Genomic DNA, 24,480 nt, shown 5'->3' with positions numbered 1-24,480 from the left:
TCCTGCCCCAACATTTTGGTGCCGTGACCAGGATTTCTACAGCACCCGTCCCGACCCGTTAAATTGACTTAACCTCAACCACGTTGCGATCACTGCTATCAGTTTCGGTGCCAGTATCACTGAAACGATTACAAGGCCTCATTGGAATCACCAATCACACGGATACACGTAACCTCAAAATACGAACAACGTCACTAGTTCATTGCTGCTGCCACTATAACTGCATGATCTGCTTAGCTCTGGTGTTGCTGAGTTTTTTTTATAATATACAAGGCCTCTTTGGAAGGGGTACCAGGTGAGTACCATTCCAATCTCATTACAAGTTTATTTGCGGTACTTCCTGGGTCTCATCTGATTCTAGCGATACGAGATCTCATTGTCTCCGAGTGATGCAGGCGGCTAAAGCACCGAGCGAGAAGAAAATGAAGGCGAAAGAGATAAAACGAAGGAACATCATCGAAGCTCTGAAGCGAATGGATGAATTTTTGATGAATTTTGATCCAACCCAACATCAACACGAGGTTCCCATCCGGCTCGAACGTTTGGATAAGCTTATCGAGACGTTTGAGATGATCCAATCTGAATATGAGGCATTCGACGACAGCGAAAAATTCGTAACCGCGAATCTTGAGTGTAGAGCGGCTATAGAGGAACAATATTTTCGTTTAAAAGCTGGGTTGTTATCTAAATCACCACAAACCGTTCCTGTACCAGTAGCTAAAAGTTCGACTGCTAATGCCTGTCCCATCTCATCTAACTTGACAAATGTAAAGTTGCCAACGATTACTCTACCCGAGTTTGATGGAGATTTCAACAACTGGCTGACATTCCATGACACATTTGTCTCCATGATCCATTCTTCAACGGAAATTTCCTGCGTCCAGAAATTTCATTATCTTCGAGCGTCGTTGAAAGGAGAAGCATCGAGTTTGATTCAATCAATTATTATTACTGCAGCAAACTATGCAATAGCTTGGGAGACACTTGTCAAACGCTATTCAAACAAGGTTATTCTTAGAAAGAAGCACATTCGCGCTCTGCTCAAATACCCTAAAATCCCAAATAATTCGGTTAATGCTTTGCACAAAATAATTGATGACTTCCAGCACCATACGAAAGTGCTGCAGCAACTTGGTGAATCTGTTGAACATTTAGACTTTATACTGATGGAACTACTGGAGGACAAGCTGGATGATGCATCGTTACAAGCATGGGAGGAATCCGTATCAGCAGATGATCAGCCAACCTATACTAAGATGATAGAATTCCTTCAGAAGAGAACCCGTGTGCTAGAAACAATTCTCATCAACCGCCCACAACATTCTAACGCTAGATGTACTAATTACAATACCGGAAACAAAAAATCTTTTCAACCCCGAATCAACTCCAATGCCATGGCAGCAGCTGTTCCCAAAGCATTTCCGTTATGCCCTGCCTGCGAAAAGGACAAGCATTCAATAATGGATTGTCCTATCTTTAACGGATTTGACGTGAAGGGACGTTTGAAAGTAGTAGCAGACAAAGGACTTTGCAGCAACTGTTTTCGGAGCGATCATTTCGCTCGTGTATGCCGATCAAAATACCACTGTAAGCACTGCAACAAGCGCCACCACTCAATGATTCATCCCGGACCGTTTACCACTAATCAGTTGCCCAGTAATAGTCAAGCTAATAGTAACACTTCTACTAGCTCATCTCAGATTATTTCAACTATTGCCACTCAACCGGCTGGAAAATTCAATCTATCTAAGCCTGTATATGTGGAAAGTGGAAACGTTATTCTGTCGACTGTCGTCCTGCTGGTCGTCGACGCCTATGGTCAGGAACATATTGCCCGAGCTCTGTTAGACACAGGATCACAGCCAAACGCTATCAGCGAGCGCCTGTGTCAACAACTGCATCTTCCCCGAAAAATCGTAAATGTTCCAATCGCTGGAGTGGATGGTACTATTACCAATTCGAAGTACCAAATACGCGCTGAAATACGCTCTAGAGTATCTCCAATGGTTGTCTGGTTGTCTGGAACGACAACTTGATGAACACATAGTTTGTTTTACGGACGGTTCTCTGTTGAATGGTCGTGCTGGTGCTGGTGTCTACTATCGTGAAATGAGGCTGGAGCAGTCTCATTCACTTGGTAGATACTGTACTGTGTTCCAAGCAGAAATCTACGCAATTCTGTGTGGAGTACAATCGGCACTTCAGCAGAGGATCTGTGGTAAACGTATTTATTTTTGTTCCGACAGTCAGGCAGCCTTAAAAGCACTCAGTTCGAATGACTCACGGTCGAATCTAGTGATCGCATGTCGAACTCAAATTGAAGACCTCAGCATTTCAAATGCTGTTTACTTCTTATCGGTACCCGGCCATTCTGGTATTACTGGAAATGAATGGGCTGATGAGTTGGCTAGAGCTGGTGCAACGAATGATTTCGTTGGTCCTGAACCAGCTTTACCACTTTCAACTAGTTGGATAAAGCACAAGATACGTTCTTGGGCTGCATCCAAACATGCCAGCTACTGGCGCAGCTTGCAAACTTGCGCTCAGACAAAAGCATTTCTACCAGATTTGAATCTGAAAATGTCAAAGTGTCTACTGCATATCTCCAAGTATCATTGAAGTATTCTGGTCAGAGCTCACTGGACATTGCAAACTCAATTATCACATGGCTACTATTCAACGTGCTGAGTATTATTCGTGTGATTTGTGTAAATGCGATTATGGTACTTCATATCATCTGATATGTAACTGTCCCGCATTGACGCAGCTACGTATCCGGGTTTTTGGTCCTCCATACATGGTTGAGTCTGTGTATGCGGAGCTAAAATTGAAGGATATTCTCTCGTTTCTCACCCAATGTGGTAAGGAGCTATAGTCAGAAGGGTTCATCGTTCTTCCTGGAGTGAATGAATCCCTTCTGTATTCACCTCAAATAGGGTTTAGCAGATTGTTTGGCATCCTTTGGGGGGTACCGAATTTACTTCTGCTCGTACATACTGCGAGTCGTTCTGCATTCTTTCGAGAGTGCAGAATGGTGTCGCTTTTGTAAGATCTCTAAATCCTCTCGGGGGTTGGAGGTTTTATTAACAGCAGACTGTTCGGGACCTCGTAGAGGTTCAGAATTTCCTTCTGCTTCCACTAAATGTGATCCTCAGCAGATTGTTCAGCATCCCTTAGAGGTGCAGAATTTACTTCTGCTTTTATGTGTTTTTGTGTCGTCAATTTTTCCCATCCTCCTAGTCCAACCCTTACCATTTTCTTTCAATCCTTCCCTCTTATATATCGGGAAAATGATGCTAAAAACAAATTGATGGCAAGGCACAAATCTCCAAATATCAAGGGGAACGTGCCATTTGAGCCAATTTGTTCTGATTCCTGATTCCTGATAGACACAGGATCACAGCCAAACGCTATCAGCGAGCGCCTGTGTCAACAACTGCATCTTCCCCGAAAAATCGTAAATGTTCCAATCGCTGGAGTGGATGGTACTATTACCAATTCGAAGTACCAAATACGCGCTGAAATACGCTCTAGAGTATCTCCATATAAGGAAGTGTTAGATTTCCTCGTACTACGGAAAGTTACCAACGACACCCCACCGTTTTCAATTATCACACCCAACTGGGAAATACCCGAACATTTTCAGTTTGCTGACCCCGAGTTCAACGTAAAAAGGAGAGTCGATATGATCATCGGAGCCGGTCATTTTTATTCACTGCTACTTGAGGGCCGATTCCGTTTAGCTAATAAAGGTCTTATGCTAGTTGATACTATGTTCGGCTGGCTAGTCACAGGAAAGATGGGCCTCGGCGAAGAAAATACTCATCAAGCACCAATAACTTGTCATATGGCGACAGTTATGCCCGTAGATGAGTTGCTAGAACGGTTTTGGTCAGTGGAAGAATGTAGTTCATCTAATTATTCGCTTGCTGAACAGCAATGTGAGGACTTATTCAATGAAAGCACAACACGTGATTCTGATGGGCGTTATATTGTACGCTTGCCGAAAAAGGAAAATTTCACGCAACTACTCGGAGCATCGAAGCTAAATGCTTTCAAGCGATTCAAGTGGTTGGAGAAAAAATTAGAAAAGGACCGTGATTTAAAACAGCAATATCACGACTTTATGTCGGAATACATTCGGTTGGGTCACATGAACGAAATTTCTGAAGACAACCTTGATGGTCCTGACGCCTGCTATCTACCGCACCATCCCGTAATAAAGACTGCAAGCTCTACCACAAAGGTGCGTGTCGTCTTTGACGGTTCTGCGAAAACAAGAACCGGTCATTCACTGAATGATGCCCTATTGGTTGGGCCCGTCGTACAGGACGAATTGATTACTAATGTATTACGATTCCGTAAATTCCCGATTGCGTTGGTGGCGGACATCGAAAAAATGTACCGCCAGGTTTCGATGCATCCAGAAGACCGTCGTTTGCAACGAATTTTTTGGAGATTCCATGATTCACAACCCATAGCTACATATGAGCTTGGTACCGTTACGTATGGTCTCGCTCCGTCGTCGTTTCTAGCTACAAGGACCTTAAAACAACTTGCCGACGATGATGGTGCACCGTTTCCTAAAGCCACAAGAGCATTGAAAAACTGTTTATATGTCGACGATTTCATCGGCGGAGAACATTCCGTCGAAGAAGCGATCCAGTTACGCAATGAACTAAACGAACTTTTATACAAGGGTGGTTTTTGTCTTCGAAAGTGGAGCTCCAACTCACCGGATGTTTTGAGCGATTTGCCTAAACAACTCCTCTGGACGGATACCGCTCGAAATTTTGCACCAGATGAGACGATCAAAACTTTAGGTGTCAATTGGGAACCAGCATCCGATAAATTTCGGTTTGATGTATCCATAACATTGAGGGATGAGCCGGTGACGAAGCGCAGTGTCCTATCTGTTATAGCGCAGCTATATGATCCACTAGGTTTAGTGGCTCCCGTTATTGTTCGGGCAAAAATATTATTGCAACATCTTTGGTTGTTGGCTTTAGATTGGGACGATGAAGTAACTCCAAATTTTCGGCTGCAATGGTTACAGTTTTGTGAGCAGCTTCCCAATTTAAGCAATTACCGCATTGATCGATACGTATTTACATCAAGGCTATGCAGTGCTGAATTGCACTGTTTTTCTGACGCGTCTGAAATGGCCTATGGAGCCTGCCTTTACGTTCGATCGGAGGCAGCAGATGGTACAATCAAGGTAGTCCTATTAGCCTCTAAGTCTAAGGTTTCGCCGTTAAAGCGAATGAGCATTCCACGATTAGAGCTTTGCGCTGCATTGATCAGTTCTAGATTGTAGGCAAAGATAGTAACAGCCTTGGATATGAAGTTCGAAGCGTGCTATTTTTGGACCGATTCGACTATAGTGCTGCAGTGGATGAAGTCTCCGCCCCGAACATGGAAAACGTTTGTCGCGAATCGTATAGCGGAGATTCAATCAACTACTCACGGATTAAGATGGCGCCATGTGGCTGGTGCAGACAACCCTGCAGATTTGGTATCCCGCGGACTTACACCCGATCAGCTAATGAGTAGTGAGCATTGGACAGCTGGACCGAGTTGGCTGTCTAAAGCGAAAGTGGCGTGGCCTTCATCAATCCTTTCTGGCTTCTCTACAAGTCCAGAAGAAATGGAAATGAAACCGACTACTATTCTCGTTGTCGAACAAAGAATAACCGACTCGTTATTTTTGAGATACTCATCGTATCAACGTCTTTTGAATGTTACTGGTTTCTGTCTTAGATTTGCTCGAAACGCTCGCAGTAAGATTAACAGAATAACCGACCAAGTGCTTTCCGTCAAAGAAGTGGATGCCGCTAAATTAGTTTTGCTTAAATTAGTACAACTGGAATCGTTCCCAGAGGACCTGAAATTATTGCAACAAAATAAAAATGTGCACAAGAAATCTCTTCTTCGTTTATTAAACCCATTCATAGATGAACGAGGTTTAATTCGTGTTGGTGGCCGGTTGCGTTTTGCTGACGAGCCGTACGGAATAAAACATCAAATCGTTATCCCTGGTTTTCATCCTTTCACCAAATCACTCATCAACTTTTACCATCGCAAGATGCTTCACGGTGGTATTACTATGACTCTGGCTGTAGTTCGAGATGAATTTTGGCCTCTCACTGGTCGAAGAGCAGTTTGCAGTGTCATTCGTAGATGCTTTAGATGCGTTAGATCAAACCCCCGCCCCATTCAACAGCCAACAGGACAACTACCGATTGGACGAGTAACCCCCAATGAAGCTTTCACCCATACTGGTGTTGATTATTGTGGCCCTCTGTACCTGAAACCAACGCATCGTAGAGCAGCAGCAAGGAAATGTTACGTGGCCGTGTTCATTTGCCTTACGACGAAGGCCGTTAATTTGGAATTAGTTGGCGATTTATCTACCAATACTTTTCTCATGGCGCTCAACCGTTTCATTTGGCGACGAAACAAACCGTACCATATGTACTCGGACAACGGTACAAATTTCATCGGTGCAAAGAACAGTCTTCAACAACTGTACAATATGCTCCAACCAGGACCCGAACAGAATCGCATCTCCAAGCAACTTGCAGAGGACGGCATCCAGTGGCATCTGATCCCTCCACGTTCCCCTAACTTCGGGGGGCTATGGGAAGCAGCGGTTAAAGTGGCTAAAACGCATCTAGTTCGGCAGCTTGGTAGCAGTACACTCTCCTATGAAGAACTCGCCACTGTACTGACAATGATCGAAGGCTGTATGAACTCGCGACCTCTCACCCCATTTTCGGATGACCCTAGCGACCTATCAGCTTTAACTCCGGCACACTTCCTCGTTAAGAATATGATTCGTCCATTGCCAGAACCAGACATCCGACACGTTCCACTTAATCGACTAACTCAATATCAGCGAATTCAAGCCTATGCTCAAAGATTTTGGTACAGATGGAGAAATGAATATTTAAAGCAACTTCAATTGCAGTACACAGTCAACCCTCGACCGTTTAATCTTGATGTTGGATCTGTAGTGATAATCAAGGACGAATCACTTTCTCCGGCACGTTGGCCGCTCGGCCGCATTGTGGAAATACATCCAGGTCCCGATCATGTCACCCGTGTCGTGACGTTGCGCACTTCATCTGGCACACTGAAGCGATCTGTATCGAAGATATGCCCTCTGCCTTGCACATCGAATCTGGAGGACTTTGTCCCAGAATCAGTTTCCAAATAAGGCAGCACTAATGAAACTTGAATTAATTTGATTTATGTTAACTTTGAATATTAGCGGTAGTTTAGTAATCAGTAGTAATTTAATTGAAATTAGATTTCAAGGTGGCCGGTTATGTTCGGTTCAGTGTAGCAGTTATCAATAATCAATCCACCGTGATTTTAGAAATCGCTTGCTCTTTGTTTCCTACCTCAGTTGCGACATATAGATAGCTTGGGAGAAAATTAATTGTTTACTTTCGGATACAGATTTCTCTCTTCTCAATTAGTAGTAGTTATTATATTCTTACTGTTTCCGCTTAGAAATTGATAAATACCGCCAATCGGCAATGAAGAAGTTTCAGTTGTTGAATAAACTCTTAGATAAAATCGCACGTTTTGTTTGTTAAAATAATTAAGTGGTTTTAAGTGAAACGCACTTTGATAACCCGCCTGTCCGCTCCGTGTGCCACTGAGATTGGCATAATAAACCCGAACTGTTTTCAATCGCATATTGATTATCGTCTCGAAGATACTCCTGCAAAGAAAAGTTCCCGAAGTGAAATCCTGCCCCAACACTAGTAATATTTTATATCAAAAGGAGCGCCATTTGATAACAAACAACTTTTGTGAAGACCACAACTACAAAAAACTAATATTTAATAGTGAAAATATTTTTGTCACACTAATTTCCCGTTTCAAACCATAGTGCAGTGTGTTTTACGGCGTTTTAAAGGGCTATTTTCACGCTTCAAATCTGATTTTCCCAAAAACGGTGACGAATATAAAAAAACCCAACTGACAATCTCTTAGAAAATTAGTTCAGATTATTCTGTGGAAATTTCAGAATGATTGTTTGACTGTAGCGGTTGGGAAATTCTTTTTTCTGAAGGAAGAATAAACGAACGGCTGAAAACGGCAACTTTGAACTTGTTTATTGAATATATCGCCTTCAAAAGCATGGATCAAAAATCTATCCTGACAATGTCCAGATAATTTAATTTAGATGCGATTAGTGCATAAAAACATAAATTTTGTCGCGATGAAAATGAAGAGTAAGTTATTTTTGTGGAGGTAAGTCGATTTCTATGTCGGCGCCATTTTAGTTCCCTGGTAACGTAACGAAACATGAGGGAGAAATAAAATCGGCTCAAAAAGGCTGCCAAACAAGCGGCAGCTGTCTTGGATTTTATGTGATGTAGTCAAACTTGTAACCAAAAATATCAAAACTTTCTTGGCCACCCGGCCACATTGAGAGTAATTTTGCACATTTGCGAGAAAACATGGAGAGAAATGTAATACGCACAGCGAGCCACGTGGTTTTACGCGACCTACTGGCCTCAGCCCTTAAAAAACCTTCTTAATCTACTTGATGGTGTGATTATGTCTTTCTCGTATCGTTTAAATATTACAATGATTTTGATTCTTTCATCTCCGTAACATACACATAACATCACCTCTCTCGTACCGGAAATGCTCGCCATAACGCTTCCAAATTTGATTGACATTATTAGTTTTCCAATAAGCCTAAGTTAATCGAAAGTCGTTTGGCCATTTGGAGAAAACTCAGCCACTGAAATTTAGTCGGTTACGTCACTTCTACGATAATGCCTGTAGAACCAGAAATGACTACCATTTGATTTTCGAACTTCATCCAAAATTCAAAAGTAACTTTCAAACGAGCCTGGACTTGTAGGAATCGGCTACGTCATCTCCGAGAAAATTATGCAGTAAAAAAACAACGCGTTTTGCCGGTAGCGCCACTTAAACCATTATATCTGCGGAACCGAAACTTTCAGCCATTTGTTCTTCGAAATTGATCAATGGTCCAATAGTAGCTTTCAAACGAGCCTAAGCTTGTTGGAATCACTTGAGCCATCTACGAGCAAATTGAGCGGTAAAAATAACAATGGTATATAACACTACGAGTCTTCGAAGTTCCGTTCGAAAGCTCGTTTTTCCAGCAATTCTGTCACCCTTCTATAAAGAAAGGTAAAGGCTTCCCGGGTAGAAGTGATTTGCAAACCAATACCAAATTCTGTCATTAAAATCAAACATCTCAATGGTATAAATTAACATTATTTAGTTTGAAATAAGAGTTAAAATATCAAAAATCATAACAAAGCCTGCATGAGAAAATAGCAACAAAATGAAAAATTCTGTCATTGTAATATCAAACCAAGAACAAAATATTGATAGAAGATGAATTTGTTCATTATTTTATATACTAGCATTTAGAATAGAGTAATATCTTAAGTATTTCTCTTATCTGATTCTGATGCAGTTTATTAAATGGTATTTTATTTGAAGATAAAACTACTAGGTCAATTTACTTAATGAAATTGAAATAGTTCATCAATAACGAAATAAGATATTATAACTTATTTCGATGTTGAACAGATATTGTACAATGTCTTGTTCCCTTGATGAAATATAACGAAAATATCAAGTATCACTCTGACAACACAGAGACATCAAGCCAAGATATGATGCTAAAATTTGTTATTATTTTGACCTTTGTTTGCTATCTACACCTACCCGGGTTATAGCCAATTTAACTGAATGCTGAAGAGCATAAAACGAAAAAATGAACGGAAAACGGTTTCGAAAATAAGGGCTTAAACATTAAGAAAAGTTTACTTTTCTCGGAGATGGCTGGGTGTATTTTAACAAACCTATTACAAGGTTAAGGAACCCATGAAAAACTCCCGAATTCTATTAGGATCCGATTTCTGGCTTCAGAGTTCCAGCGAACCAATGTTATGAGCATGAAAATTTTAACTTTAGGAGTGTTTTTACAAGTAACGATGCAAAACGCAACGGATTCATCAAAACTGCACAATTTAGCAGTTTGCAGATCATGTTTGTTGATGGAAAAAAAAAATTTTTTTTCGGCTACATCGGAGCACTGGTAACTGTAAATAAAAACTCCGAAACAGACGTCGAGACGTCAGTTTAGGTATTACACTCAGGTGTAATTTGTTTTGCAAATAGCATTAACTTTACGTCTACCTAGCGGGACTCAGAGTTCCTCAACGAAGGAAGTTCTGTGTGAACAAATTATGTACTCATTTTTGGAATCTAACTCACAACATCACTCTCAGAGATGGTTAGACTAATCTCCGATCAAATATAAAATTGTCAATTCAAATCTTCAAAACGGGCCTCTAAACTACTTCAATTCGTATGTTTTGTAAGTTGATGGTCGAACAAATGTTATTGTTTTCATTCGCAAGTCAAAGTAAAGTTTTATAATACTAATTTCACTTCTATGTGGATTAAATTTGTTTTGACGTGAATACGTCTTTCTTTACGATGGGGTGCCTTTACAAAATTTACTCTGTACAAGAATGGGTAGAACTTAATCGTGAATATCTCTTGTTGTATTCAACGCAACAACATAGATTTTTCTCCATACCATCAGAAATATATTTAGCAATTTATGATCAAATTTTCAGTAGTATGAGATAACCACAAAAAACTCAAAATTGAAGTTTTCTAAAATGATTAGAACGATCAAAAAGAAATTCAGTGCCAAATAGGACCCGCAAAATTTTAACCGCATGAATTGATCGAATTATCGCAAAAAGTGTATCATGCAAAACCGACATATAGAAATACGCAATATTTTCAGTGTTTGAGTGCAGCGGGCTTACGACACGTTTTGTTCGTTAGTTAAACAGGTACTAAATGTACACGGTTATAAACCATGAATATTTTTAGTTGGCTCATATGAGGCAGACACATTCGTGCGTGTTGTTTAAGATGGTCAATTTTGTCATTCAATTTATAACCAAATACAAAAGGTCTTTAGGATTACCATGAATTTATTGATTTTTATAACAATGTTTCCGATACCAAAAAATGGCTTGATGAGTGTTATCCAGAGCAACAATTCGTAAGTGGTTTGCAAAATTTCGTACTGGTCATATGAGCACCGAATACAATGAACGCAGTGGACGTCCAAAAGAGGCTGTTACCGATGAAAACGTGAAAAAAAACCACAAAATGATTTTCAATGACCGTAAAGTGAAGTTGATCGAGATAGCTGACACCCTAAAGATATCAAAAGAACGTGTTGGACATATTATTCACGAATATTTGGATATGAGAAAGCTTTGTGCAAAATGGGTGCCGCGTGAGCTCACAATCGATCAAAAACAACAACGAATTGATGATTCTGAGCAGTGTTTGGAGCTGTTATATCGAAATAAAACCGATTTTTTTCGTCGATATATAACAATGGACGAAACATGACTCCATCACTTCACTCCGGAGTCCAATCGACAGTCAGCTGAGTGGACTGCACGCGATGAACCGAACCAAAAGCGTGGAAAGACTCAACAATCGGCCGGTAAGGTTATGGCGTCTGTATTTTGGGATTCGCATGGTATAATTTTCAACGACTACCTTGAAAAGGGAAAAACCTTCAACAGTGACTATTATATAGCGTTATTAGAGCGTTTGAAGGACGAAATTTCAAAAAAAAACGGCCTCATTTGAAGAAGAAAAAAGTTTTGTTTCATCAAGACAATGCACCGTGTCACAAGTCAATGAAAACCATGCTGAAATTGAACGAATTGGGCTTCGAATTGCTCCCTCATGCACCGTATTCTCCAGATTTGGCCCCCAGTGACTTTTTCCTGTTCTCAGCCCTCAAGAGAATGCTCGCTGGTAAAAAATTTAGAAGCAATGAAGAGGTAATCGCTGAAACTGAGGCCTATTTTGAGGCAAAGGACAAATCGTACTACAAAAATGGTATCGAAAAGTTGGAAGATCGCTATAATCGCTGTATCGCCTCTGATGGCAATTATGTTGAATAATAAAAACGAATTTTGGCAAAAAAAATGTGTGTTTCTATTAAACGATACGAACTGTTCAGCCGAACTGTTACTACTTAGTTTCAACCATTATTCGTAGGTTCCCGAAAAGGAGTCATTGTAGTGAATTAGGTTTATATTTGATGAAAACTGGGGTCGAATATATTGTGGATTTATTTCATTTCGTTTTAATTATTTAATTTTGGTTATAAGTGAATAATATTAGACCATTTTTTATGAATTTAAATGTGGAACACAATTTTGTTTTCTATATAAGGATACAAATTAGAAACTCAAGAAAAATACACGTAGAAATGTGGTCAGGTTTTGAACAATTACAGCTCAGTATATTTTGTGTCAATTATTTATATTACCGTAATCGGTCTTGTCCCTAACATAACCCTCTAATTTTTTTATCTCGTCTATTCAGCCTTATATTTGCACCGTAAAAATCTTGCAATCGAAGAATTGAAAGTTTGCCAAATTCACACAATCATCAATCATCTAGTACGTACGATTTTCTGCATTTGAAAGTGTGGAAGAAGCATTTCAGTTTTATTCGTATTCACGTCATTCAGTTATATCTCTAACATTACCCACCCATCGTTTTTACTACTGTTTAAAAGTAGCTCGCATCGAGCTCCGTTGGTTGTAATCCTCAAAATTCTGAACACGCTTTGCAAAAAAAATTGTACTGTAGCACTGTCTTTCAGCTTTCATATAAAGTATACCGAATTGATGAAAACCCGATTTTTTTTCGGTGCCACGAAGACTCCCAGTGTTAGTTACAGTCCACTTGGCTTAACTCAGTGAAATCAGAAAATGTCTGTGTGTGAATGCGTGTATGTCTATCCGATCAACTCATCCAAAGTTTGTCAAGCCGATTTCAACAAACTTATTAGTATTATTATTTTTGACACCGGCTTAAATCTGTATTGGTCGTTCACCGGTCGGTGTTTAAATCACACTTCATTTATTTTGATGATTATTATGTTCAATAATGTTGATATGCGACTGTGAGCCGATTTCAGCATACATTGAAAGCTACAAATGGGGCATTCGAAGATCATACGGCTGGCGCTTTTACAGAGATATAATGGTATAAGTGACGTAAACGATAAATCGCTCGACAAAACCGACAAATCTCTGAGATGTCTGAACTAATTTTAATAATCTAGTTAATTTACATAATGTATTGACTTTATCAGCTCATTGGTTAATTCAAAAAATTTTAACTTACTTTTTATGTGTATATTATTTTATGTTAGAAGAGGAATACGACTTCAAACGATCGCACTTAGATTTTTATAGGAATAGTGAGATAAATCACCACCGCTTTCCGCCGGTACGGTACATTGACTAAAGGTGCTTATTTTAATTACTATAGAACATCGAAAAAATCAACTGTTTTAAATTATGCACTATTTTTGTTAACGTACTGAAATTCAAATCGCAATCCATTTGCCGTTTCAAGCGAAATTTATAATACAGTGTAATGAGCCAAGTCACAGAAATAATAGTGGAAAAATAGTTCAGGTTTTGTATTGCTAGTTTATCAGTCATCAAACCATTCGCTTGGTGTATGACTTTTAATTATTCGCAATTATTGCGTCTCAAATTTAATTGCTGGTCGTACGTTTAGACTCACTCCCGGACTACAGTATCCGCTTCGGGGCAGTCATCCTGTTGAGACAGCTTCTTATCCGCTTAGAGTTTATTTTAATGACGTAAGCCCATTCATGTTGCTGGCGTGTGACCAGTTTGTGCAGGATGGCCAGGATCGGAAATTTCACTAGAAACGAGTGATCACAGAAAATAGCGAAACAGGGGGAAAAAATGAACATTAATTAAGTCGTCCCACAAGTCTTGATGAACCACTGGCTAATGATTCCAATTTGCATGTCTTTCTGATACAGATCAGATCTGATACAAAGCCGCATCAAGGTTAATTACGAAGTCGTGATTAGTGAGACCTCCGAGCGCTTAAAAAGTCAATTAGATTCGGACAAAGAAAGTGCGCCAGTGCAAATGCCATCAGCAATTGAGCTAAAGTGTCGAAAGTGTGCAGCTGGTGTGTAAATATTGCACTCAGTCTGGCATCCATTTGGTGCCATCATCAAGGACAATCTCTCGGCTACGAAATCAGAAAATAAGAAAGCAGGAACGACCGGTCGTTGGTTATATCTTATAGTGCGTGGGTGGAACCTTGCGAGTCACCTGTTGTTACCGTGCGAGTAGCTTTCGAATCTAGTAGTTCGCCGGGATGGCACTGAAAAGAGGCGCACGTGCGGTACGGGTAAACGCCAGAGATTGCTGTACAGCCCATTAGTGCTTGACGTTTGCCGAAGCCAAGACGTACGACAACCCGAGCTGTCGGGAATCAGGTACAAACAAGCTTAAATGCTCATTACTTTAATTTATTTCGTAATTTTAATCCCCTTTCTGTATGCGGCGCCTTCTGTTTCATCACGGTGCCCTGTGTATCCTTCGTCTAAGTGTCGTCGGTTAATGCTGCTTCAGAATTCCATCACAGGCGGTATCAGGTGGCCCATAACGGGCGGCTTTGGGTGGGTGGTTACCAAAGGGCGTCACAGAGGCTATACGCAGCAGAGTTAGACGAGCGGCTGTCGGGTTACAGTCCTCCGGTGTCGCTTGCTAGTTGGGTGATTTGATGGCGAAAGGAAAATTCTCACGCGAGACAGGAATTAGGAGTCGAAAGCTTTCCGGATGTGCGCCGTTTTAATTTTCATTTCTCCCGGTGGAAAATCCTACTTAGAACAATGTTGGAAAATTAATTTAATTGTTTGGTTGGAAATTAGTTTGGCCAACAGTGACGAGACCGAGAGCTGCTGGAAAACGGTGCCGTTGCCAAATTTTAATGAAGGATAAATTTTGATGGGCGATTTGAGCTATCCTAGTAACGGTGCAGTTTTTAGATTCGTTGAATTTTATTGTCTTGGACATGCTGTATACATGTTTTAGGGTATTCCTTAGAGCAAAACTGATCAATCAATATCGGCACGTTGGGCCGAATGAATGAATTGTAGTAAGTTTGACCTTGCTGCGATTTCCGTGGTATATGCGATAAATGCACACTTTATTACACTACACTTTTCTAGAGTTCGTGAACCGCTTACTATGTAATACCGCGGCAAAGTTTAGTTGTCACATTTTTTTTAGAAGGTACGTTCCAAGTTCGACGTTCAAACTCATCGGGAAAATTATAAACAGCATAATGACATTGCGAACCGACCGCAATGTGGTCGTTTCCAAGGCTTCAATCACGGTATAAAACCTGTTTTAATCTGACGTCTACTGGCAATGTCTACCGATTGGAATAGTTTTGAGACATGTTTAGAAATTATTTTACGTGTTTGGTTTCGCCGCTTCAAGTGACGGTATCTAATTTTTAACACACTTAACCATATAATTCCGGAACCGGATGAAATTTGAACGTTTTGTATGGGACTACGAGACCCTTCATTTGAATCAAAGTTTGTTGAAATCTGAGTCGAATGTTATATGACACTCGGCCCTCCGAACCTCGGTTCAAAAGTCAGTTATCACAGTGATTGCATAACCTTTCTATATAAGAAAGGTAAAAATAGTCATATGGGCATACACTATCTGAATTGTGTTAATCCACATTCGAAAGACGTCTGTCCATTGAATGAAACCATTGATCAATTTTTCATGGTAAAATTTAGAAGGAAATCAAAATCGAATTAATTTTGTTTTGTGAACGAGAAGACTTAACGCTCGTCGAGTAAATTCGACGACACTAAAGTCATAGAATATACCACAAATTCAACAAAAATATATTCAATTGCCACGCCTAATCCTTCCAAGGAACTTATTTGTTCTAGTTTGAAGGAATTGCCATTGTAATGTACACTTATATCAAAAATCGACTTTTACCTTCTTTTACCTTCATTTTCGTCATTCCAATACACTGGTGAGCAAATAAAAGAACATCTGCATATAGAAGATATAGATCTGCAGTTTAACTTCAATGCATATCTCATGGAATAACTTGCAAAGTAACCGGAAAGGCAAAATACTTCGAATTCATGCCTCTGTTGAGTATTTTTCGGTTTTGTTTCCAAACAGCCCAACGTGATTCTCTTCAGTGAGAAACCCCTCTTCAATTGATGTGGTTCTAACTGATCAAATCACATTTGTTGTGAATTAATCACAAGTGCAGACTTTGATTTAGATCTTCTTCCAGTGTAACCAATTAACATATTAGCTGTATATCTAATTAATTTAATTTAATTTCATTAATTTGAATGCTGTAGCTAATTGATTGGAATACAGATCTCACATTGAAAGTAATGATCATTGTAATCATCGATGACAATCTCATTCGTTTGAAGAATGTTCGTCGATGACGGATATTTTTACCTGACACCCGACCCGAACCCGAACTCACCGGGTCGAATTCAGATATAGAAAAATTTATTTGTCGAGTTCGGGTAACGATTTTTTTCATTTTAAACGGATACGGATCGAGTTCGGATATAAACATTTGGTCGGGTTTCGGATACTTGAACCCGACTACCAAAGTTTTTCCAGGTTCAAGTCGGGAACTGGTAAAAATTTTTATTTTTCAGCGGGTAACTGTAGGGTTAGGGTTAGGAAGAAAACTTATCCTCGGGTTGGGGGCGGGTGTGGTTTACCTTTTTGCCTTTCTCATATAGAAAGGTTATGCAATCACTTGAAAAACCGACTAGTGAAAAATGGCCCGGAGGGCCAAGTGTCATATACCATTTGACTCAGTTCATCGAGCTGAGCAATGTCTGTGTGTGTGTGTGTGTGTGTGTGTGTGTGTGTGTGTGTGTGTGTGTGTGTGTGTGTGTGTGTGTGTGTGTGTGTGTGTGTGTGTGTGTGTGTGCGTGTGTGTCAAATAATCTCACTAGGTTTTCTCGGAGATGGCTGAACCGATTTTGACAAATTTAGATTCAAATGAAAGGTCTAGTGATCTTATACTGAATTCCAGAATTTCATCCGGATACGACTTCCGGTTCCGGAGTTATAGGTAAAGTGTGTTCAATATTGTAGACCGTCACTTAAAATATTCTCGGATGCAACAAGCATTTAAGTCGTAATTTAGAATGCGTACTAGAAGAGTTTGAGTGTCATGTTAGTTGGGGGCCGTACGAACAGACTTTGATTATACCGGTTCTCGGGTTCCGGTGCCGGAAGTGCATATAATAGTGAACTTAAGGATGATTAACGCAATCAAAGCACTGTTTTATTCTGTATGTTATGCAAAACCATTCTCTTAGTTTCTTTCAAAAATCGAAGAGAAAAATTTTGAATAGAATACCACAATATTATATGTGCATGAGAATGGCATCATTACACCACTAGGTGGATTAAAACAGGTTTATATATATATATATATATATATATATATATATATATATATATATATATATATATATATATATATATATATATATATATATATATATATATATATATATATATATATATATATATATATATATATATATATATATATATATATATATATATATATATATATATATATATATATATATATATATATATATATATATAAATATATATAAATAGGTATAGAATTCGCTGAAACTTTGGAAAATTTTTCCGAGGCCCGGAGGGCCGAATGACATATACCAATCGATTCAGCTCGACGAACTGAACAAATGTCCGTGTGTGTGTGCGTTGTCAACTAAGAGGTCGAGATCTCAGAGATTGCTAGACCGATTTTGATCAAACTAGTCGCAAATGAAAGGTCTTCCCGTCACCCAAAACGTTATTGAATGGTTTTGAGATCGGATGCTTACTTTTTGAGTTATAGAAGTTTTATGTCAAAATTTTCAGTTTTTTGACAGTATCTGTCACAATTGACCTTGAAAACAAAATATGTTTTCAGACTTAAATTCCGCACGGTAATAGCTATCCAACAAGCCATAGATTGTTAAAATCCATCCATTTTTAACGGAGATATCGAATTTTTTGTGTAAACGACTTTTCCCCCTATTCCAGCAGTAGGAGTTTCGAGCGCTGTATGACAAAGAAATGCTTGGGAGCAACGGAAAACACGATTTTTTATACTGTTACATAAAATTTTTTCTATGTACCAAAAAGACTGTGTACAGCATCCTTTTTCATGACATTTAGCCTCGGACCGATTTTAGCACGGCTCGTTTTAGGCAACATAATCGTTCGAATATGACATATATAAACCAGATGATGGCAGATTTTTTAAAATTATATTGTTTTAAACCACTTACAGCAATAAATGCTGGAAAAACATTACATCCATATACCATTCGAATCAGTTCGTCGAGATCAGCAAATGCGTGTGAGACAAATGATTTTACTCAATTTTCTCGGAAAATTTCTTTTCTACAAATTCAGATTCATACGAAAAGTCGTATGCTCCCAAACAAAGTTCCTGAATTATATATGGTTCCGACCTCTGGTTCCGGAACTACAGGATGATATGTGAAACGAAATCAAAATTGTTTAACTCATTCTTCTCGTAGATGGCTGAACCGATCTAAGATTCAAATGAAAACTAAGATTCAAATGAAAAGTTACAAGATTCTATAAAACATCTTGCTCTTCAGTCAGATCCAATTTCCGGTTTCGGGAATACAGGGTGATTGGTATAAAAATGTCTATTCCACATAAATTAATCAGGTTTATCGGGTTAGCAGATTTGGATAGTCGATAAAAATATTAATTTTTTTCAGTTTTAGTGGTATTCAGTTGTCGATTCAGAAGGCACCTAAAAATTTAATTCGTGCTATGATTTCTCAAAGATGTCTTCACTGATTTTCAAATATTTTGAAACAAATGTAAACTATACAGCTACTCAGGTGAATTTATCTGACTTCGGCCATACCGATTTTGGAATTCCGGTTCCAGTATAAAATCGTTTCTCAAAGCTCAATCGTTTTCTTAAAAAAGGCCAATCAAATTTCAGAAACAAAAATTCAAATTAAAGTAAACTTATATACAAAATTAATTAATTTTATCCAATTATGACTTCCGGTTCTCGAATTACATGATGATGAATTTTTAAAATTCAAACCGATATAGAAGATGACAATCCCGAAAAGCTTCAAAGTTGGACTCAAAACTGTTGTAATTCATTCGTCATATGGCCATACGAATCGGTTTGGGTTATGCTGGTTCCTTAATACTGGTTCTGGTAGTACCGTGAATAACCGTAAGCTCTAAAATGGAATTTATTTCGACATCTCATGGCATGTTTAATCGATTATCACACTTCTAGATTCAAATTCGATTGCGATTTGCAGTTTCGATATTACAGAGCAATGAGTGATTAAAATCTCAAATTGTCGCTTAAAACGACGGTCATTAAAATAATGTCATGAAAACTTAAACACCGAAGAATTTTCATGCAAAAAACACATGCGAATTGATAAAAAAAAATGTATCATCTCACTGCTAGGTGGATTAAACACGTTTTTCATTCTCGATCGGGTACGGGTCGGGTTCGGATACAAAAAAATGCTTAACCGACCATCTCTAGACAGTATCAACGGTATCGTGATCTTGCTATGAAATGCATAGTTAAGGATTTACGAAAGAAAATATAACATTTCTTTGAAATGACAAATTAAACCATATACTAAACCTTTCTAGATACATTCTAAGGTTCTTAAGGGGTGGGTAGGAGCTAACACTTTTGAAAAATCATTTATTTTTGTCTTTCTCATATAGAAAAGTTATGCAATCACTGTGAAAAACGACTTTTGAACCGAGGCCAAATGTCAACCATTCGACTCAATTCATCGTTCATCGAGTAGGCAAAATGTCTATGTGTGTGTATGTAACGTTTTTTGCACTAACTTTTCTCGGTGATGACTGGACGGATTTTCACAAACTTAGATTCTAATGAAAGGTCTTGCGGTCCCATACAAAATTCCTAAAAATTATTTGGAACCGACTTCCGGATACGGTAGTATGGGGTGAAATGTGCAAAAAAATTGTAAAAATATATGCACCAACTTTTCTCGAAGATAACGTGACCGATTTTCACAAACTTATACTCAAATGAAAATTCCTGTATTTTGTTTGGATCTGGCTTCTGGTGTCGGAGTTATGGGGTAAAATGTGCAAAAAAATCAAAATATATTTACTATATTTTCTAAGACATGGCGTGACCGGTTTTCACAAACTTAGATTCAAAAAAATGGTCTCATGATTCTTCAAAAAACTTCTGAATTTCATGGGTATCCGACTTCCGCTTCAGGAATTATAAAGTAATTAGTGTAAAAATTCCATTTTTCTCAGAGAAGGCGTGACCGACTTCAACAAATTTTTATTCAAATGAATGATGTTATGGTCCCATAAAAAATTTCTGTATTTCATTTAGATCCGACTTCCGGTTTCGGAATTATAAGGTAAAGTGTGTAAAAACTTGTATACCATCACTTAAAGGGACGAAACAAAAAAGAAAAAATAATTCTAAACTGACCCTAAAACTACTCCATTCGATAGTCATTATCAGTAAACGGTCAAACAAACTGATTTTGGCTATCCTGGTTCCCAGTTTCCGATTTCGGAAGCACAGGAAATAGTGGTCATATTTTCTCAAATAGATCTCATTCACTTTTCTTAGTGACGGTTGGACGAATTTTCAAAAACTTATGTTTTAATGGAAGGTCTTGTGGTCTTGTATGGAATTATTAAATTTCATTCGGATCCGACATCTGGTTCCGAAATTATAGGGTAAAATGCGTTAAAAATTTTATACCATAACGCGAGCGAAACAGAAAACGTGAAAAATTAAAATCGGTCAAAAAAAACTACTTCAATTGGTAGTTATTATTAGTAAATGATCAACTAAACCGATTCCGGTTAACTATTCAAGAATCAAAGAAAACTATTTTGAAGTTTACCACTGTTTTTTTCATCTAACTATATTTTTCGGTGAACAACTCGAATAGTTTCGAGACACGCGTATTTTTTATGTCAATATGGTACGTGGAATTTTCGAGATATGATTTTTTGAAGTTTCATATTCACAAAAAAGAGACTTTTTTAAACAGCCCATACAGTAAAATCTAACAAAGATACAAAAGTTCGTGCAAGACATGAAATGTGCGTCTTTTCCTTAGCTTTCAAATAAGCGATTCCATAAAACAACTTTTAAAGTTAATTTAATGGAAAAAGTTAAAAATTAATAACAAATACAAAAATTCAAACTTGAGTTCAATTTTTTTCTCTTTTTTTAGTTGAAAAAGAAGCTATAAGGGTTTAACTCAATCTTGCCAAAGTTTCAGAGTGGAAAGATTAATACTTTCGGAGCAGTGAATTTTTCAATCACGACCAGCACGCGCGGAGCGTACCGCAGCGCAACTCGCTCGAATACGGGCTTAAATTGCCACATGTCGCGCCACTGATCGGATCCTAACTTTGACAGTTTATAAAAAGCATGGCGCTTTTGTTCAAAATTGTATTTGACGCTGACATCTTCGATGCACGATAAAAACTGGTTGAAAGATTTTTTTTTCAACATCAACACAGTTTATCAATTCGAAGAAATAAAATGACACATATCGTTGAGTCTTAGATGAAACGTAAAGAATAACTATGGCACATATGTTTTACCAATAGCAACACAAAACAGAATGCCATTTATCGAAAAAGAAAACGGAAATTTATTAGGAGTACACTTTGCACATCTAGTCGAATGGAATTTCAAAAAATATCACACTCACGTACACACCTATTTCCTTAAAATTGTCCATTCTGCAATGTATGAGCGGTAGTTTTTTCAATAATTCACTCAATACTAATTTTGTTCATATATTTTATTCGATAATTGGACTCATTTTGTGAAATTTTTTCATACAACATTTGTGTTTGCAGAGTTTTCGATTTTGCTCATTTGAAAAAAAAATCGCTAGAAAGAACCGTGGCCTTTTCAAAAGACAATCCTGATTAATTTTTGAATAAAAATGTATACAAAAAGTCTCTTTGCGACAAAGTTTACATTTCATTGAAATCTGAACAGGCCATCCTTCCAGTTTCTGCAAAAATCGTCTCATAATCAGTGCAGTAGAACTTCATTCAATTCAATTGAAACCGAATGTGAAACACACTGACAATCTCCCTACTGCAGTAAACTTCACACTCTGAAACACACAACGTTTGTTGACGTTCCGAACGGGTAGCATTCAGTTCTTCAATCAATTTTCTTCAAATTCAAAGTTCAGTTTAACCACCTTCAGTTGATCTCTTGAAGTAACAAAAGATCTCTTTCAATAGTGTGACAGCGGTATTTAAATAAGGTTCATGTAAACATTCGAATTGGTTCAAGATAATAGATGAAAGACACCAGACAGCTGAAATATCAATTACAAAATGAATTGAAATTTTTCTCCTTTAGTTTTAATTTTTAATACTTTACTTAATTTATAATAGACTTAAATAATTCATAATTCTAGTAATTCGAACTTGTTCACTACCAAGAGCGAAGACAATGAAGCAGCTAGATTACTTGGCACTTGAAACTGAGCAAGTAAAACTTCAAATGACAAGGTTCGATTATTCAACTGACGATGAATTTTGGGAGCTTCACTTGAAAATGGCAGCAAAAGTCAAATGAATTCGAATCGATATGCTGACGGTCAGTGGACATAAAATTCATTTTCATCTTGTATCATTCGATTGCAAATGAAATTTACCGCATTGCTCATGATAGCTTTGATAATCGCATATTATGTGTTTTTTCAACTTCATAGTTCATATCTCATATGAATTCCTTATTCACTTGAAATTTCTTCAAGGTAACTTGTCCAGTTTTTTTAAGCTTTTTAGAACGATAAGCTAGGCTCATGCACATTATGAAAGATCATATTGTATTTCGATTATAAAAAGCTCCCATGTTAAATGATAAGCAAAAGGCATTGCTAAAACAGTTTTTAATCGTTATTCAAACATTGTTGTAAACTTTATGAAAAGAAAAGTCTTGGTATTATTTTTCTTTTGTGAAATTCAACTATTAAGTTATTGAATAGACTCGGTAGCCGAATTTTAGCGTACAGACCCATTGTAAGGCTAGTGTTTTGAACCTACTGAATCCTTCCAGATCGGGACTCTTATAAAATTATTCGAATCATATAAGTTTATTTAGAACCGGATAAATTCGTTTTGCAATTTGCACTGACTGTTAACGATCAAACAAAAAAAATGGTTGAAATTTGTTGCTAGACAGCAAAACATTCCAAACCACCGACAACGAAAATCGGAGGAGATCAAGCGAGTCATGCGCAGAAGCTTCCAGCAACGAAAAACATTCACATTTGCGATTGCGAATGTTCACGAATGAACAAAACAACGACTGTACGTCAGTATTGAGCTACTTGATCGAAAGTAACCGCACATGAAACAGATTCAAACAGATGCAGTGCATCAACCGAAATTACCTACCTGTTCTCATCATTACTAAACCAACAACTGGATTCAATTACTTCACTAATCACGTGGAAGAATTCTAATTTCAAAGCACCACACTAATTCTCCCTTCGAATACTCTACACAGCACAATTTATGATTTTCACAGCTCTTACTTGCAAATGCGTTAACAAATACCGATCGGTGCACCCTATTACTACCATCGTCGGCCGGATATGACGTCAGCAGAGCTCGCATCAAGTCCACGCCACGCTGGTTTACCGAAATAGTTTGAACAAGTGGACGGGAGCATTCGCAAGAGAGCTCGAACCAACGATGATTAGATTCAGCTCAGCGTTTCGCTCGATTACAACTGGGACACGTCAATCGCCCGGATCGAGCAGCACATTTGTCATGTATCAAAGCAACTAGCAGTGTCACGATACGTCATCGATAGATTCTCCGTACTCCGTAACCCGTTGCATCATTGGTGCGAATCATCATGAAAACATCGCCTCGAAAGTGCAACAGTTGCAACCGGTGCCAGCAACAGGCAACGAATTTCCCCAATGAAATCTGCCGGGTGGAAGCGCGTTCTGACGAGCGTGAGTTCATGCTTTCGTAGTGATTCAGTCGCAAAAAGGGGTAACACTTATTCGAGCAGCCGATGACGAAGCTGTACAACCACCCGAACGTGACGTCATATTTATGCGACGACGATATCCGATAGTGGCTCCATTTTGAAGCGGTAATCAGGTTTTCTTCCCTGTTTACTTACAAGTAAAAAAATTGTTTTTTTTTGACATTGTATAGGGCGATGAAGAACCTAATGGTAGTTTTGAAATTACGCTTTGTTTGTTGTATTGAAGAAAACTGTGCAAAAATAGGTTTCGAGATTGTTGTACAGCTCTTGCGACAATCTAATTAGAATCGATCAGAGTAATGAGATGAAATTTCCTAATAATTACACACGTTCTTCCAGTTTTTAGGCGTTAGGTTTTTAGGTTTTTAGTTATTATTAAATTCACCTAAAAATTCC

At 38.3% G+C, this 24,480-nt stretch overlaps 2 protein-coding genes across 3 annotated transcripts in view; one reads left to right on the top strand and one right to left on the bottom strand.

Annotated features, from left to right (window-relative positions):
- The window catches only part of LOC131433655 (CUGBP Elav-like family member 4), an 807,399-nt gene extending 783,615 nt beyond the window's left edge, over positions 1-23,784 (bottom strand). Inside the window, exon 1 of one of the 2 annotated variants that reach the window (XM_058600148.1) lies at positions 23,478-23,784. The gene's annotated coding sequence lies outside the window, so the exon portion shown is untranslated. The remainder of the gene's footprint in view (positions 1-23,477) is intronic. The other variant, XM_058600154.1, reaches the window with a different exon arrangement.
- LOC131434107 (uncharacterized) lies at positions 390-7,219 on the top strand. Its single transcript, XM_058600752.1, has 3 exons — positions 390-1,944; positions 3,390-5,023; positions 6,224-7,219. Exons 1-3 carry the CDS (start codon positions 390-392, stop codon positions 7,217-7,219), a joined length of 4,185 nt encoding a protein of 1,394 aa, XP_058456735.1.
- Positions 23,785-24,480: the final 696 nt, after the last annotated feature.

The sequence above is a fragment of the Malaya genurostris genome, chromosome 3 (genome assembly GCF_030247185.1).
Source record: "Malaya genurostris strain Urasoe2022 chromosome 3, Malgen_1.1, whole genome shotgun sequence".
Classification (NCBI taxonomy): Eukaryota; Metazoa; Arthropoda; class Insecta; order Diptera; family Culicidae; genus Malaya; species Malaya genurostris.
The sequence above is the reverse complement of the archived record's forward strand: the minus strand, read 5'-3'. Positions and strand labels throughout refer to the sequence as shown.

What these genes read in the sequence shown, in the direction of transcription:
- LOC131434107 (XM_058600752.1), top strand. Translation starts at nt 390, where the DNA reads ATGCAGGCGGCTAAAGCACCGAGCGAGAAGAAAATGAAGGCGAAAGAG. An exon ending in TCCAATCGCTGGAGTGGATG is followed by an intron (nt 1,945 to 3,389) that starts GTACTATTACCA and finishes GATTCCTGATAG; the next exon opens with ACACAGGATCACAGCCAAAC. An exon ending in CTTTAGATTGGGACGATGAA is followed by an intron (nt 5,024 to 6,223) that starts GTAACTCCAAAT and finishes CCCATTCAACAG; the next exon opens with CCAACAGGACAACTACCGAT.